We start from the raw sequence: 17,027 nt of genomic DNA on the forward strand, positions 1-17,027 counted from the left end.
CTTGATGGATTGACCTTAAAAGGACCATCCCTTGCAAGTTGCATCCAAATTGTCTAATGCAATAGGCAACCAAACAACATCATTCAACAGATCGAAGAACAAGATCAGACCGAGAACAGTTTTAGTACAATGCTCTACACGTCAGTCAATGAACAATCGATCGAAAACAAAGTTTGATCAGTTGAGAAGATTTGCAGTGAAATAAATAGTCTCGTACAACATGAAGCAACACTCAACGATAATTACTTTTAACGATAACATATTCTGCATCATATATAACAAATATTAGTTTACACATGAACATGTTTGCTCCCATTCCGAGAGGTATTTTCTGTTTTGGAAATTTAGAAGGTACTTTTTATGAATCATAACATTAATTCCGAAATTTACAGACTGCTCAAGTGGCCTTTTCTATATGACTATATGCACTCTGCACTCTTAGAATTCCGTCTTCAAAATATGCCAACACAGAAACGCGCTATACAGGTCTTGAATTGCACATCAACCTCAAATTTTACAGTGTCTCATCAGATCAAAGCTCCATCACTTCTGCTTTCTGCCCTACAGCAAACAACAAACAAACTTCAAATCACAGTTTAAGTGTTTAATCCTAACGCTAAACATGCTTTACAAACTCCAAGTCTCTACCTTTTATTTTAGCTTGATCCTAGAGAGGTCGTAACTTTTTCGGACCTAAAACTAGGTTTCAGACAATTTGTATATTTCATAAATCTACTCATTTCAAAATCTACACAAAATTTAGACTTCTCTCTGTCCCACCTACTTGCCAAATGCCAACCCGTTTCCTCCACCTCAAAATTATCTAGATTTCCTGGGTAAATCCATGGCTTGTTTATATACAAGTACGAGAAAAACAATCCGGGAATAGAAATAGAAAGAAAAAAAGCAAATCAGATTGCTTTTTTCTGTTTCATTAAGCTACTAGTGGCTGCAGTTAAGATTCTTCCAGCTAGAAGAACAAAGCTCACCGGTTCAAACGCAAAGAAAGCTTAACAATTTCTCTAATTGAGACTTGATTCTTTTGTATCCCGTTAATCAGACTTTAATCTACATAGTTCCAATATCATTGTCCAACTATTTTAGTCATCACTTCTCCCGCTTACAATCTTGATTATCAACCCCGAATAAACTTAACAACTATTCTCACCCCATTTTTGTCCTTGTACACTCACGCACACCAAAGTTTGTATCCTGTAGTTTCAAATTTCAACTAAAATTTTTCTCGACTGCACTTAGTCTCCATTCCAAGCAAACCAGTTAAGTACTTTATACAGCATTTGATAAATACAGCAAAACAGCTTTACTGAAATTTGGCTTACCTACTACCACTTCTTAGTAGAACAACATAGAGTGGATCTTGGGATGTCAACAGAAACAGCTGCCGGACAATATAGGTACATGTGGTAATGCTGGAAGTAGAGAGAACAAAAAGGTTAATATATCAAAATTGACCCTAATGGGCTAGCAGCAGATTCACTGTGTTATGAAAAGAGCAAACCCAGTTGATAAAAGAGAACACACTCGATACATCCTCTTATCATAAAAACTTTGTCATCCCATATTCAATTTTTGTCTTTTCTCACCATCAATCTATGTATATTATTGAATAATTACTTATGAAAACCGAAAACAAAAAGTTTATAAAAATTCAAAGTAAAAATGTTTTCTCAACTATAAATAACCATACTTTATGAATTGTCCTTCCAAAAACCACACACACACACACACACACACATATATATATATATATATATCTGTATATATACAGATAATACGAAACAAGTAATTGTGTGTCTGTCAATGTATTGTCTATCAAAATTACAAATTTGCAAGTAGACCCTGTTTACATAGGTGTGGAACATATGGATGCTGTTATACAATTACAGAATTGACGTCTTCTCAGCGGAAAGTATATTGATGTTTAAAACCATGAGAGTTACCTGCCAAAACTTATCAAAAAGATTATCCAAAGAGCTGCAGTAGTCCAACTTGATTCTTTGTAGACAACCCAAACCTGATTTTTATACAAAAGCAAGAAGATCTTTATTCAAAATTAAGACAAATGTGCAGAAAGATATGTTCAAAACATTTACTCAAAAGCAAGGTTCTGAAGTAAATTAAATGACGAAGGTTAAAAACCACTAGGTTCAGGAAATCACCATGTTGCTAAATTAATCACTACTTTCTACTTTTCAAGCATAGAAATGAACTTAAAAGAAGGGAAAGATAACAATCACTGAGGCAACTAGAAACCCTCAGCCACAAATCTTAGATTATTCATTAGCAATTAATTGCTGCATAACATGAATTCCTCAATAACATTATTCTTTGAGCATATGAATGTTTCCTAACATTCTATTTTAAGACTCCAATCGTTGACAAACTTATTAAACAGAATCACACCCTGACTCGGTGGTTGGCTCAAAATATAATTAATCAGCAAAAGTTCAGGAAGGAAAAAATGACCATAGGGGAAAATTCTCTAGGGTAGATTAATGAGCCTAAAGCTATTTGAATGTTTATTCAAGATGCAGCTTAACTGGTATCAATTTCAGTTATATGCATGGCTTTAACGAGTTCTGTCAATTTATTATCGGTGTATTTTAACTCCCCCTGCCTACTTCTCACAAGATACTGAGAGCATAAATAACTACGCATAATATAATGAGTATCTGAGACATACTGATAGAGCAACAACATTGATGTAAAAGTCAATAAGTGTTGCTGTCATCCACCTGCAATAATGTAGCAGCTAACTTTTAATTACATGACAGCTGAAAAGATCAATCAAAATCTTCAATTAAAACATTGCCTACTATTCCAATATTCTCTCTTACACAGTAAAATAGTTCGCAAGAAGCAAGAACCACATGAGACTGAAATAAATAAATAAAAACTTACGGAGTCAAAAGCTCTGTGCGAAAAGGAGTACCATCTGTTAAGAGAGTGTACAGAAGAGTTACCAGCATCAAGAGACCCAAAGCAATAAAGGTAACTCTTGCAATCATAACGTGGGAGCACTTATTCTTACTTTCGGTACCATAACTACATGAAAACATTTATCAAATCAAATCAGTTTTTATTGGGACGGGGCAAGATAAAAGATGTGCATTGTACCATGCTATCACATTTATTGCCAGTTAAATCTATAACATTAGTACCTCCAGCCGGGAGTATGATAGAGGAAAATGAGAAAAAGATGGAAAGAAAGATATGATAAGAAAAGAAGCATCTTCACCAGCATATGCATACTTTCTTAGCATAAGACGGTTGTGTGTGCATGCATGTGCATGTTTTCACAAATATTCCGATACGAACTCATGTAAGATGGCCACCATTACTGATTAAGCTTAGTATGATACTATGATATAGAGCTTTATCTAACAGAAAAAAAATAGCTGCATGAGAAACCATATTTATAAAGAAAATGGAGCAGCATATGCAGTTTCATAAAGCATAGTATGATGTGCATCTTCGTGTGTGCCCTATCCTATGACATGTATCAACAAACCTGCACGAGTTCTAGTATATGGTCACATGCATATGAATTATGATGCACCATTATCAGATAAAGCTCAGTGATCACACAGAGCTCATAAATCAAATAAAGCCCAACAGTGAACTCCTGAGTTTAAAGTTTGTTTAAGCAAAATTCCTCTCTAAATGTTTACTTGTAAACAAATAACATCATGTATTAAGTTAACATTTACACAGTAACACAGACTCAATAGAAATCATCCAAAAATGTCACTCCTCTACATGGTCACCAGAGCACAATCTATATTGATGGTCTCAATCCAGTTCTTATATTATTTCCCATCTCCAAATACAGCCAGCCTTTCTGGTATTATCGCACCAAGCTGCAAAGCAGCAATTCAACAACCACACCTTCCTTCATTTGCAGCGAGTTGCCAATATCACAACAGCTTCTCATACCCCAATAATAGCCAACAATGCTATTTTGTCTTCCTATCTCCAATCTCCTTTTCAATAAAATTTCATGGCTGCCTCGGAAAAGGGGAAACTCTGTTTCCTCCACTGCAATTGTGCTAACCAGAAAGTCTTCTTTCTCTGCTAGAACTTCAATCCGAGTTTTTGAATATCACCCACCTTGTTACACCTCAAGCAGACAAATTCGAACCATCTCTGGTAAATCAGTTTTTCTCTTACACAATAAATATTTTTCAATGCCGCAGGTATAAATTCTACAAACACTAATGGGTTGCAAGCTATAAATAATAATTTAAAAAAAAAAAAAAAACTATAATGATTCAGCAATTAAGTAATATCAGAATTCCTAAAATTAAAATTCTCTGTCATTTTCATGTAATTGATAACCACATCATATTTGAATCTATTTCCCAGAGATTACAACTTAAGAACATTGTATTAAGAGATAAATCAAATTAGAATACATTAATTGAATCAAGAGAGAGCACAAGAAGGAAATCAGATGGGAATCAACCGATTTCCATGCACTTTGCCATCCACCGACAAGTTTCTCTATGCACGTCTCTCATTATTATAATTTCTATACAATAATTTGATTCAACATTAGAGCACGATACACTAAGGTGAAGTTTAGTTTACCTACCTGTTTGAATGTCGCAACAGAACATAGTACATAGGATCTTGCGATTCTGCAGTCGATAGCTTCATAAATTGCAACAGAATGTAGGCACATGTAGTGATACTTGAAACAGAAACCAAAGAATAGCAACAAATTAATAACAAACTAAACTTGATAATGAACCAGATAAATTGTGTGTGACAGAAAAATCAAACAAATATTAACACATTGAAATACTACCAAGCATGACAGGTCAAAAAAGAAAAAAGAAAAGATTGCAAGCTCAAATCAAACTTTCACACTCAAATTCGAACAAGAATCATTGTCATGAAATGAAAAGAAATCAATACACAAATACAAAAAGGCAACTGATACCAGAAAAAGAAGCAAAACTACATAACGATTAAAGAAAACATAGTAGAACTTTGAACCACTGCTCTGTTACTTAGGTGTAGTAACAACTAATGCAATCACCACATCTCAAAATTCAATCATAGTGACTGATAGGATTAGGACGTGTTTCTGGGAAAACTCAGATCAGGATTGAGAAACTTAACTATCTGACCCAACAGTATTGGGTTGAAATTTCAACCATACAAGACCAACCGAGAGAAGCTTGTCACTGGTAAACCCAATGTGCTAGGTAATAAAAAAGTTTGTCTAACCACATTACTGATCTGAACCACCCCACACGCATGTTCAGAATATATTTAGTATAGGGTAGAAAGCAAACCTTCCAAAGCATACTAGTAGTATAACCCATAGTGTAGCAATAATCCAGTTTGACTCCTTGTAGGAAATCCAAATCTGAAAAGAGAGACATAACTTATATAAGTCTATGTTAAACTGAGCTACGCACACAATTTTGTTTACAGCAGATTCAACTCAATGCATGATGAAATAGCAAGTCGACCGAAAGAGACCAAAAGAACCTAAACAGCCAGTAATTTATATCTCGTGTCTAAATATAATCGAGGAGCCTTTAAGCACCTCAAAATGAAATAACAATACAACATCATAGAGGCCATAAACCCCGAAAGATAAGGAGAAGAAACTAAAACAGTGACACTTTCCATTAAGTTTACCAGTACAAGCATTCTGGCATATATAGAAAGATTTTCTTATTTTCCATTCCTCATGGAAGAAATAAATCTAAAAGGAAATGTCAGGAAGTATACTTGGTTAACAAGCAACGTACATTCTAGACTCATTAACTCATAGAAATACCAACGATTACAAGCAGCCTTAATCTAGCAAATTTTTAGCTACCAAAGTACCCCGAGACAATGACTGCAATCGATTACGGAAACTGTACGGTTGTTCATATGCTTCTTTCTTTTCATCTTTAAAGTCAAATGAACTATTATGATTTTATCCATTTCAAACAAAGCTATTAATGAAGGGCAAGCCTTGGCGCAACATAAAGTTGCTCCTTTTGTGACCAAAAGGTTACAGGTTTGAGTCGACGAAAAAGCCTCTTTGCAAAGCAAGATTGCACATGATACCGACCCCACTTTACGGGAGCCTTGTTCCTTTTAAACAATGATATTACTGATATAGCACCAACAGAAAAAAGAAGACGGAATTAACAAGAAAAATTAAAAAAAAAATTACAACGATGGAACCTCAAGAATTCGATGAAAGCTTAGCAGAAAACTGTGTTTAAGTTTAAGATCATACCGCCAAAGGAACAACATTGATGTAGAAATCAATCAAGGTAGCCACCATCCACCTGAAACAGAAAAAATCCCAAAACTTTCAAAATAATTAAACAAACAAACAAACCAAAAGACTGGGAGTATGAGAGAGAGAGAGAGAGAGAGAGAGAGTACGGAGTAAGAAGGTCCTTGCGAAAGGGAAGGCCGTCGACGGAGAGAGTGTAAAAGAGAGTGACGGTCATCGCGCAGCCCAAAGCTGCAAACAGAACTCTTAAGCCAATCACCAAAGAATTCGCCATTGCCTCCGCCTCACAGGAATTGAAGAAGAAAAGAAGGGAGTTTTGACGACTGAAATGCAAGTGTGCGTGCGGCTCTTGTGTTCTGTCGTCTGTGGCCTGTGGCTGTGCTTCTGAGGTTCCACGAAGACGGGAGCGCGCGGACGCCAGAGCTCCACGTCGCTTCCGTAGTTAAATTAACTAGTGCTGTTTTAGGCTTTAGCTAATGTGTTTGACTCTCCCACAACCCCTCTAACTTAAAAGGATAATGTTACAAAAAACAAATTTTTAAATAAAATTATGTTTTACTAATAAGAAACTAGCATATAGTCACGTACAAAATATGTATTTTTATTTTTGAAAGAGAAGGAGAGAGGAAGGGAGAGATAGAGAAATTGGGAGCGGGAAATTTTTATTTTATTTTTTTATAATTAGAGATATGTTAGGATTACATGTATGTGAGGTTTTGAAAAAAAAAAACAGCAAAATTTAGTTGTGTGAAATTACATTTCTACCCCATATTTCTTATTCATGTTTTGCTTTAATAAGGGTTAAATTGGTAATTTTATATGGTTTTAGTTGATAATGAGTGTTTTTTTAATTAGTAGAGATAAGCACCTTGATTAAGAATCAGTATTTACCCATGCATATAAGATTTCATGTTCAATATTAAAGATTTATAACTAATTTATTTACTGTAATTATGTTTTTGTTTGTCAAATTATTTTTTCATTTACTATTCAAAATTTGAAAAGAAATATAAATTAATTACTTATAAGAGCTAGAGAGCATTAGGATACAGTATTGAGTGTAATATTCTTTGGGCATTTAGCTTTTGTTAGTTTCCCTCTCATCCTTTTTATACTTCATTTTGTAATACACACAATAATATTTACATGTGTGAAAAAAGAAGGTTAAGCTTCAAAAAGAGTTATTAGCTATAATAGTTTGGTTCGAATTCACCCTTAATAAGGATTAAACGTAAAATCTCTCACTTAATCATTTACAAATAGAAAATATCACTAAATCATAATACTAAATAACTCAATCTCTGTAATCATAAAGAGCAACTATACATGTATTGTGACTTCGATCTTTAAAATTTACTAGTTTTTCTGCGCGTGCCCAAGTAAATGTGAAAAGTCAATACATGTCACTCGCTTGGATTTAACGCTTGACGCCTACTTTGGAGGATGACACAGCTAAAATTACAACTTGGTTGCATGACTTGATCACGATTTAAACTTTTAATCCCACCCTAGTGTGATGGCCGCCGTCCTAAACCACTTTTGTTGTGGGACAAGGATTGTCTGCCCTTCCACTTTTGATGCCCTCCCGTGGACAAGGATTGTTTGCCCTCCCACTTCAGGTGCCCTCCCGTGCCCTTCTGTTTTGTATGGTCACGGTTAAGCCACGTCAACATTTTATATTATTTTTTTATAGAGATAATAAGACAAAATGAATAGTAATATAAAATGTTGACGTGACTTAACCGTGACCACGCAAACAGAATAACATGGGAGGGGGACAAGGATTGTCTGCCCTCCCACTTCCGGTGCCCTCCTGTTTGTGTGGTCACGGTTAAGCCACGCCAACATTTTATATTACTATTCATTTTTGTTTTATTATCTCTATAAAAAATAATATAAAATATTGACGTGGCTTAACTGTGACCACATAAAACAGGAGGGCATAGGAAAACACCGAAAGTGGAAGGGTAGACAATTCTTGTCCTTTGTTGTGTGGATAAGTGGGACCCAAAAAACACATGTCTAATCTAAACTGACTTCTTACTATAATAATGTCACCTGGCACTTGGTCTTTGTCATTGTAATAATATATGTTGCTGTCCGTCCTGCCGACTCGTACACAAATATAATTACAAAAATTAAAAACAACACAACCAACCACCGATCGAAATTGGCGCCCCTTTCTTCTCTCTCTCTCTCTCGCTCACTCTCTCTCTTCCCATTCATTCTTTCCTTTCCTAGAAAGAGAAGAAAAAAGAGAAACAAAAGTGGAAAGAAAAATTCAAACACGCCGACCAATCAATCGCATTGGTGCGTGAAATCTGTTTACTGTCGAAATAGTTGAAATTTTCGCCTTTTGCATCAGTTTAAATTCGTCGCCATGTCATTGCGCAGACGAACCTTGCTCAAGGTCATCGTTCTCGGCGACAGCGGGTACGTTTTAGGGTTTCTGATTCTGCAGCAATTGTAGTTTATTTCTATATTTTGTGTGAATTTTAGTGATTAAATTTGTGTTTGTTCTTCTGTTAGGGTGGGCAAGACCTCGTTGATGAACCAGTATCCTTCATTCACCATCCGTGAGATTATTTTCGTTAACTTTAATTATGTTTTTCCAATTTCGGTGTTGAATTTGTGTAATTTTCGTTGTGCGATCTCAGAAATCTAAGTAATTTTGGTGAATTAAGTTTAATTAGGTTGATATTGTTTATGATCGACAAATGGGGCATTGTTATTCTAATGAGGTATCAGTTTAATTATGTATTTTTTTGGGTGTTAAGACTGTGTGGTTCTTTAACTGATGGCTTAGATATGTGCACAAGAAGTTTAGTCAGCAGTATAAAGCTACAATTGGTGCCGATTTTGTCACCAAAGAACTCCAAATCGATGACAGGCTCGTCACTTTACAAGTGGGTTTTGTGGTTCAATGGTATTCAGTGTTCTGTTTGGTATAATTTAGGGTAATTATTGTTGGAATTGTGGGTGCTAATTTATGTGGGTTTTTCTGTTTTTTTTGGTCTGGAAGATTTGGGACACAGCCGGGCAGGAAAGATTTCAGAGTCTTGGAGTTGCATTCTACAGAGGAGCAGATTGCTGTGTTCTTGTTTATGATGTTAACGTAATGAAGTCCTTTGACACTCTAGATAATTGGCATGAGGAGTTTCTCAAGCAGGTTTGTTTCATGCCTTTCTCAATTCTTTATATATTTATCTGATAACTTTCTCTTGCCAAACTGATGTACTGTGCTGTGAGATTCTCAAGTAGGACCATTATCAGTTGGAAACATATGTTGAGGATCTGAGGTGCAGTTCTTATTGTTATCTGGTGGCATAGCGTGCCAATTGTGTTACAAGATTGAATTACTTATATAAATGTGTACACACACACATAGCGTTTCTCAGTCATTCTATATTCAAGCAAGGATATATGTTTGTCAAAAGGGAGCTATTATTTGAACTCCAAAAAAGTCGTATAGTACTCCTCCCATGTGAATTAACTAAAGGAGAAAAGGTCATGATAACTATTTTGGAACACTATTAACAATTCCCTTGACATAATAAAACTTGAGTAAACATTGGCAGCATTAGCACAATGGAATATAACTACCTTAGAGAAGTTATGCTAGTTCTGTATTACTTCTGTTCTTACTGCACTTTGATCAATAATGAGCTATTTGCTTTATCTTGGGCTAGCTACTTAAGTTATAACAATTTTTTTCGGAAATGGGGTTTTCTAGACTGAAGAATGAATATGGCGGCAGGGAAGACTAGTTTAGAGCTTAAAAATACTGAATAGTAGTTGTCTAATGCGTAATTATTTTTTATTGCTTTGTTTTTTATTTAGAGTTGGCTTGATAATATCTATGTTTTCTATTGTTTTTGTCTAATGAGAGAGGTAACGAGAAAAAAGGAGGAAGAATTAAGAGTTTTTTAAGTAAAATGAATACAATTCTGATATTGGACGTTTTAGTTTTTTCTATTAACCATTCTCTCTTTGTCCCCTTATTTTCGTTGGCTTTTGAGACAAATGCAAAAGTATTTTTCTTCCCAAGTACGAAAGCAATCAATATTCCATCAATGCTCCATTTCCTGGGACCTTTATTTCGTATGCAAGAAGGGAATTCCCATGTAGGGAGTAAAGGTTGCTTATCTTACTTCCATCCATCATTTCTTGCTTCAGCTGAAAAATTGTAGAATTTGCAGAGAATTCTTCCAGATGAATTACCATTTTAGCACTAATTTCCAAATGCTGTTCTGTGTGTGTTTTATGGTGTATTTGACACAAGATGACAGTTGAGCCTCGGATAGTACTAAGTTTCCATGCTATAGGCTTTTAATTTTCCATTTTGTGCTTGCTTTTCCATGGGTGGCTACATAAGGCTGCCTTTCTCTTATTTCTTTAATTCTATACATTCCTTATAACAGTTTGTTTATCCGAATTAATACGATTACCTTATTATATGTTGTCATTGATTTAATTATAAAACATGGTGGTTTGATAAAGGTGTCTCTAAGCAGTTTTGAAAGTTGTAAATATATACCTTTCAAGCCTAAGCAGTTTGGCTTACAGTTCTGTAATTTGAATTTTGTTTTTCAGAAAATGCATATATTTTGTTTTAATGCGCATATCGTTTCCATTCTAATTGTTTCCCAGGCCGACCCTCCCGATCCCAAGACATTTCCGTTTATCTTGCTTGGTAACAAGATTGATATAGATGGGGGGAACAGTCGTGTGGTAAGGATACACATTTGTAGTGCTGTCTACAACTTGTCCATGTACATCATTCTAATTATTTTCTTTACAGGTGTCGGAGAAGAAAGCAAAGGACTGGTGTGCATCAAAGGGGAATATACCTTATTTTGAGACATCAGCAAAAGAGGATTACAACGTTGATGGTGCATTTCTTTGTATTGCGAAGGCTGCTCTTGCAAATGAACATGAGCAGGACATGTAAGTTTATATGGAGGATATTGCCAAGTTCTTTTTTAGAATATATTTAAGTTCATCGGCTATTCCAGATTCAGAAGATGAGCATCAGCTCTCTTTTGGAAGCATCCGCATAGTGGATAGATGATTCTATATAGTGTATTTGATCATAGTCTTGGTTCTATAGACAAGAATTAGATAGAATGAACATGATAGTTTTCATTATGAATGTAGTTTCTAGTTCTCACTTTTATGACATGAAGGATAAAACCTAGTATATTGGTCTTCTTAGAACTTAGTTAAGATATTTTAGGAGAAGAATGGTCGCATGTGTAGATGAAGCCTGGTTTCACCAGTCACAATAGTTGTAAGTATAGATAAAGCCTGGTTTGACCGGTCGCATCAAAGGATGTGCATTTGAATGGGACTAAGTACAGCTTGAGACGAGGTAAGGGGCTCGGCAGTGTGGAAGCAGATGACTAAACTAAGTCTCGTTGTCCCACATAACGGATCTTTGCTGTAAAGCAATCAAAGTATGAGCATCTGATCTTGATCTTTCCAAATTCTGTCAAAACTTATTTGTAGAATAAGCATATGATTCTAGTGAAAATTACCTTACGATTTACCCCAATTGTATATCTACAAGGCATCAGTATCTATCTGTCTGCTATTATTGCTGTACGCTTATATGAGGTATTTTATGACCCTCCAAACCTGCCTTATTCATCATTGTTTCTCTTTTCTTTTTTCTTGCAGATATTTCCAGGGCGTCCCGGAGGCTGTTACAGAGTCCGATCAGAGAGGAGGTGGCGGCTGTGCATGCTGAATTTATTCGAGCAATTCACCTCCAATGCTGGGTTGCCTAATTTTTATTATTTTGTTGTCCGATTCATAGGCATTGTTTTTTGTACACGTTGTATACTAAGTTCTGTTGTTTAGCGATGCCCTACTTTTTCCAATTTGAGGAAAGTAGTCCCTATTTTTGTTAGAGGAACGCCGAGGAAAGCAGTCGCTATGAGTTTTGCTTTGACCTTTGGAAACGAAATCGCTGCTTGTAGTTTTGACTTGTGAGAGAATCAACTTCATGGAATTTTCAATGTTAAAATTATGGGATAGATTTATGTGATATTGAGCTACCATGTTTGATTCTTTTTACGATTCTTTACGTTCTTGCAACACAAGTCATCATGTCGGTCTTTTTTTAACGGAACGTATGGAAATGGGTTCAGGTTAGAGAGGCGATCGTCCCTCCACCTAAAGAACAAGCGCTAGGCAACAGTAGACGGGTTTCAGGTTGGGACCAGTGCCCAGTAGACAGAGCTAATCCTTTTCCGAGGCTACGATTACACTTTTGCAGCATACCATAAAATAAGTTTGTTTTTTAAATCCTTAGAATAATGTCTCCAACCTCCATAGCCCCCAAACAGTACATGCTCTGATTATATTTGCAGAGTGAAATGACATTTCAGGAGCCTCTTTCTATACGCTCTTTGACTGCAGACACATCTAGGGGTGGATTTTTTTGCCAAATTACCGTGCCAACCGAATTGCCAACCGTGCCATACCGATTTTGTGCCAAATTTTTTGTACCAATCAGTAATGGTACGATATTGTACCGTACCGAAATTTCATGGTATGGTATTGGTAATGGATATCATTACCATGGTATTACCGTACCATACCAAAAATACAATATAATTTATAATTTATAAATTATATAATAGATAATTATATAACACAATTTTATAATATTCCAATAATTTGAAAATAAAACTCTACTCACATTAGCATTGTTGTTGGTGACTTTGATGATTGATCTCTTAAAATTGTGGAAATCAAACACAAAAGAGTTCCTAATTCTTTCACAAATAGCCAAAATATCTTTGTAACCCCCACTTCTAATGTTGCTAGTGAAAATGCATTTAGCTTAGGGATGAGGGTTGTGGACCATTTTAGGGTATCCTTGACTCCTAAAATAATGGAGGCACTAGTGCGTACTAATGGTTGGCTTAGGGCAGATGAAGTAAACTTCCACAATGAACCAACATAAGATATGCTTCAATTTTACAAGGAAATGGAAGAAGAGAAAACAAGAAAGATATGCTTTAATTTTTTGGGAAGTTTAACGAAAAGCACCTGGTACTGTTCACTTTAACGAAAAACCACATTTTTACACTAAAAAGTCAATCCTGGTACTATTCACTTTACCCTTTATTTTGTCCTTATCATTAAAACTCAAAGTTTTCAAGCCCTTTTCATTAGTTTTCCTTAATTTTTTTGGTAAATTTGTTATTAAATGGTTTTCAACTTTAATTCTTCTTGCTACTAATTAATCTGTTTTCTTTGTTTGTAATGTAGGCTTGACACAAACTCAATCTTCTACAAATTCAATGCCTCCTCCAAAAGCTTCGACATCTCAAGCTTGAATAACTAATCAATGAATTCTCCTTTTTGAAGTTTACTTCCAATTTTCATTTGGTTTGAAACTTTAATTTCTATTTGGATTGTTGACTTCTATTTGTTTCGGTTCGTAACTTCTATTTGGATTGTAAGCTTAATTTTCATGATGAATTTTGATGCATCATTTGAATTATTATGTGTGTGAATTGTGAATAATGAATAATAGATGAATTTAATCTATAATGTATGAGATAAAGGTACCAAAAAAAAAAGTTTTGCCCTTGAATTGGGTTAAAAAAAACAAAAACAGATTTTGTCTCAAAACAAAATGGCAATTACCATTGTCTTACCATGCCAACCGAACTTTTGGCAATACCAAACTTTGGTATACCGAAAGTTTGGTATGATAATGGTAATAGATTTTACCAAACCGAAAGTTTGGTACGGTAATTGGTACAAGGGTTTTGGTACGGTAACCGTACCGAACCCACCCCTAGACACATCTATCTCTCTCTCTCTCTCTCAATTCATAAAGCTGCCAACAAGACCCATTATATCGGACTTGGATTCTCTCCCCTCCCATTTAGGTGCCCTTCCCGTGCCCTCCTGTTTTGTGTGGTCACGGTTAAACCACGTTAATATTTTATATTATTTTTTTATAAAAATAATAAAACAAAAAATAATAATAATATAAAATGTTGACGTGGTTTAACCGTGACCACAAAAACAGAAGGGCACGAGGAGGGCACAGAAATTGGAGGGCAGAGAATCCAAGTCCCATTATATCCCTTCCAACCTCTGTAGTCTGTGGTATATATAATTATGATAAATAGTGCGTCGCGGGAGGTGTAGAGGGAGGGGATGGAGATGGACAAGGGACGGGAGGTGAAGAGGCAGGAGATGGAGAAGTGTGTCGCCGGGGGGGGGGGGGGGAAGGTTCTGGGTTTGTGGGTTAGGTTTATTTTATTTTATTTTAATTTAATTTTTTATTTATTAATAGGGTAAAGAATAAGGTTTATACGTCAAAGTCCAATTTTACCCAGGGTTTAAATCTGATTTTTTTTAGCATATGACTATCTTCCAAATACCTTAGCTACCGTTTGGTATGCAGACGAGACAGAACGAGACAGGAAAGGACGGAACAGGACGTAACAGATGATGTAAATATTGAAAAAGATAAGGAGAAATTTTGTCATATAATGTTATAAATTTGTGTTCCGCGGATGTGGAATGGATCGTTCCAGGAGGAAGAGGTGGAACGAAAAATCAGCCAAATTTCGTTCCATGGGACAACCCGTTCCACAGTTTTTAGGCGCACCAAACGTGGGACGAAGTCCCGTTCCGTCCCGTCCCGTCCCACGTACCAAACGGTACCTTATTACCACAAAGATTTATCCGATTTGGCCTAAAATGTAAGTGGGAAACTATGGAAAATGCCCCCTTGCGTACATCCGCAAAGTTTTGCAGGGGATTACAAAGTCTAATCCCCAAGCAGCTTGTCGCGGATAAGCGTCTTTTTTTTTTTTTTGGTTGTTGTCAAAATTCATTAAATACTTCAGAGTAACTTTCAGTGATTTTTTTTTTAAAAGAACTTTCAGTGATTACGAATCACTTTTTAACAAAATTTGAGAGCAACTGGAGAAACTAATGAACCTTACAAGAGAAGCATCAATGGCGCCTTTCACCAACCAAACTTTTTCAGCAAATCCCTGGTTCTCTTTCTCATTCGAGTAAAAACTATGATCACGAGAGCGATGATCCATGGAGGGAAGTTACCTCCAGTAATGTTTAATTTCTGGATCCACTGCGGAGGATCCCTCAAAACCAAGGTTATCAGGATGGTCATAAAAGCTACTCCAATTAAGATTTTCGTCACCGGTTGGATCATAGAATCCTGCATTAAGAGAATTTGAACATACAAGAACTCAGTAGCAGAACTGGCACCAAAAGAATACTGAAAGTGTCACTGTTTCACTTTAATGAGAGGACAATTGTTCCTCTTTCAGTATTCGTGATCAGAAGGAAATGGGAGCATGGAAACACATTATACAGAAAGGTAACAAAAAGGTCAGCAGATCCTGATTCCTTACAGACTGCTCATAAAATAGACGACAAACAAGGTACGAATTGAAATCCTAGAGATGGATTTAGTGGGCAGTTATTCATGTTACAGTTAACAACACCGCTATGTTGCCACTAGTACTACGGTCTAGTGGTATTCCTCCTCACTGATTAGTGAGAGGTCTTAGGTTCAACTCTCGCCAAAGGCGACACCCCCTCCCCTTAGTGTAGATAATATCGATTTGTTCAAAAAAAAAAAAAAAAAAAAAAACAACACCGCTATGTTGTTGTGGCACAGTGCTATTAGCACGGTGCCTAAACCCAATCACTTTAAGGGGTGATTGCACATTTGCTCGTCATAAAAATGGGCATAAGTATCCACCAAAACAATGATGCGAAAAATGAAATGCAGCAATTTAAACTAATCAAAACTCTACAAGATGAATCACGTAGGGTTCTTAGGGGCATTAAAATCATTTGCATACTTAGGCCACATATAAAATGCGGCATTAAAATCATTTGCATACTTAGGCCACATATAAAATGCAGCAAGTTAAACTTATCGAAATATGAAAACCGATGGCAATGGCTCGAATTCAACCAAGTAAGTTGCTAATATCTCTTGCTCTAAATTCCAAAGCCTCTAATTGTAAGAGGAACTACTATATTGCTAACTGAGAGTCACAACTGAAAGCATATATAACTCCAAAACCTAAAAACATTAAATGTATTTACCCTAATGTATCTCTCACTCATGCAAAGTAAATTTATTTAAATACAATACAATTCAATAAAATTAAAAAAAAAAAATACAATGCAATTTTCTCGGCATCCAAACAGAAAATTCCTCTGACTAATTTCATCAATTGGGTTTTGGCAATCATGTTCTAACAAGAGGAGAATCTTATAAAATTTTACCTTAGGCTCTCCGTCGATGTGGACCGTGGCTCCATCTCTATACGGCAGCATAGACCTGCCGTTTCTAGGGTTAAACCGGATCGGAACCCCGCGACCCGATTCGGTATTGAAAGCGTAAAGCGATTTGAATCCATACTTGTCGAGAATGTCTCCGACCTCCAACTGGTTCTGGTCCCAACCTCCCAGACCCGACTTGAACGTGTCGATCGGGCCTTTCCCTTGTCGATACAGGCAGACTTCCACTTCTGGAACCTTCGTCCTCGCAGTTTTGGGATTCGGATTCGGGTTCGGAGAAGACCCGTCGGATTTTGGACCCGCTTCCTCTATTTCCCCGGTTTTGTTGTCGGCTTTCTCGTCCATTTTTTTGGATTTTAGGTTGCAATTTTTTATATCCAAGTTCGAGTTGTGTTATTTATAGATTTTGTTTTTGAGGTGCGCATCGGAGGCATCA

At 36.1% G+C, this 17,027-nt stretch overlaps 3 protein-coding genes across 4 annotated transcripts; 1 reads left to right on the forward strand and 2 right to left on the reverse strand.

The window, feature by feature from the left end:
• Window positions 1-242: 242 nt before the first annotated feature.
• On the reverse strand, window positions 243-6,686 carry LOC126585053 (uncharacterized). 2 transcript variants are annotated; one of them, XM_050249445.1, is made up of 9 exons: window positions 6,424-6,686; window positions 6,272-6,323; window positions 5,325-5,398; window positions 4,616-4,714; window positions 2,923-3,066; window positions 2,705-2,756; window positions 1,962-2,035; window positions 1,341-1,430; window positions 243-556 (listed from the first exon to the last, which is right to left on the reverse strand). In XM_050249445.1, exons 1-9 carry the CDS (start codon window positions 6,546-6,548, stop codon window positions 544-546), a joined length of 723 nt encoding a protein of 240 aa, XP_050105402.1. In that variant the 5' UTR covers window positions 6,549-6,686; the 3' UTR covers window positions 243-543. The 2 variants fall into 2 exon arrangements, with proteins under 2 accessions (XP_050105402.1, XP_050105401.1); XM_050249444.1 differs by having other exon boundaries at window positions 243-561; window positions 6,424-6,683.
• A 1,742-nt stretch (window positions 6,687-8,428) lies between these two features.
• On the forward strand, window positions 8,429-12,323 carry LOC126585054 (ras-related protein Rab7). The gene is made up of 7 exons (XM_050249446.1): window positions 8,429-8,707; window positions 8,804-8,830; window positions 9,081-9,180; window positions 9,297-9,443; window positions 10,925-11,005; window positions 11,076-11,221; window positions 11,954-12,323. The coding sequence occupies exons 1-7, from the start codon at window positions 8,655-8,657 to the stop codon at window positions 12,021-12,023; spliced, it is 624 nt and encodes a 207-aa protein (XP_050105403.1). The 5' UTR covers window positions 8,429-8,654; the 3' UTR covers window positions 12,024-12,323.
• A 2,828-nt stretch (window positions 12,324-15,151) lies between these two features.
• LOC126585055 (uncharacterized) lies at window positions 15,152-17,027 on the reverse strand. The gene is made up of 2 exons (XM_050249447.1): window positions 16,577-17,027; window positions 15,152-15,491 (listed from the first exon to the last, which is right to left on the reverse strand). Exons 1-2 carry the CDS (start codon window positions 16,934-16,936, stop codon window positions 15,279-15,281), a joined length of 573 nt encoding a protein of 190 aa, XP_050105404.1. The 5' UTR covers window positions 16,937-17,027; the 3' UTR covers window positions 15,152-15,278.

The sequence above is a fragment of the Malus sylvestris genome, chromosome 10 (assembly GCF_916048215.2).
Source record: "Malus sylvestris chromosome 10, drMalSylv7.2, whole genome shotgun sequence".
Classification (NCBI taxonomy): domain Eukaryota; kingdom Viridiplantae; phylum Streptophyta; class Magnoliopsida; order Rosales; family Rosaceae; genus Malus; species Malus sylvestris.

What these genes read in the sequence shown, in the direction of transcription:
- LOC126585053 (XM_050249444.1), bottom strand. Translation starts at nt 6,548, where the DNA reads ATGGCGAATTCTTTGGTGATTGGCTTAAGAGTTCTGTTTGCAGCTTTG. An exon ending in TCAATGTTGTTCCTTTGGCG is followed by an intron (nt 5,399 to 6,271) that starts GTATGATCTTAA and finishes CTCTCTTTTCAG; the next exon opens with ATTTGGATTTCCTACAAGGA. An exon ending in CTGTTGCGACATTCAAACAG is followed by an intron (nt 3,067 to 4,615) that starts GTAGGTAAACTA and finishes GTTTTCATGTAG; the next exon opens with TTATGGTACCGAAAGTAAGA.
- LOC126585055 (XM_050249447.1), bottom strand. Translation starts at nt 16,936, where the DNA reads ATGGACGAGAAAGCCGACAACAAAACCGGGGAAATAGAGGAAGCGGGT. An exon ending in ACATCGACGGAGAGCCTAAG is followed by an intron (nt 15,492 to 16,576) that starts GTAAAATTTTAT and finishes CTCTTAATGCAG; the next exon opens with GATTCTATGATCCAACCGGT.
- LOC126585054 (XM_050249446.1), top strand. Translation starts at nt 8,655, where the DNA reads ATGTCATTGCGCAGACGAACCTTGCTCAAGGTCATCGTTCTCGGCGAC. An exon ending in AAGACCTCGTTGATGAACCA is followed by an intron (nt 8,831 to 9,080) that starts GTATCCTTCATT and finishes CTGATGGCTTAG; the next exon opens with ATATGTGCACAAGAAGTTTA. An exon ending in AATGAACATGAGCAGGACAT is followed by an intron (nt 11,222 to 11,953) that starts GTAAGTTTATAT and finishes TTTTTCTTGCAG; the next exon opens with ATATTTCCAGGGCGTCCCGG.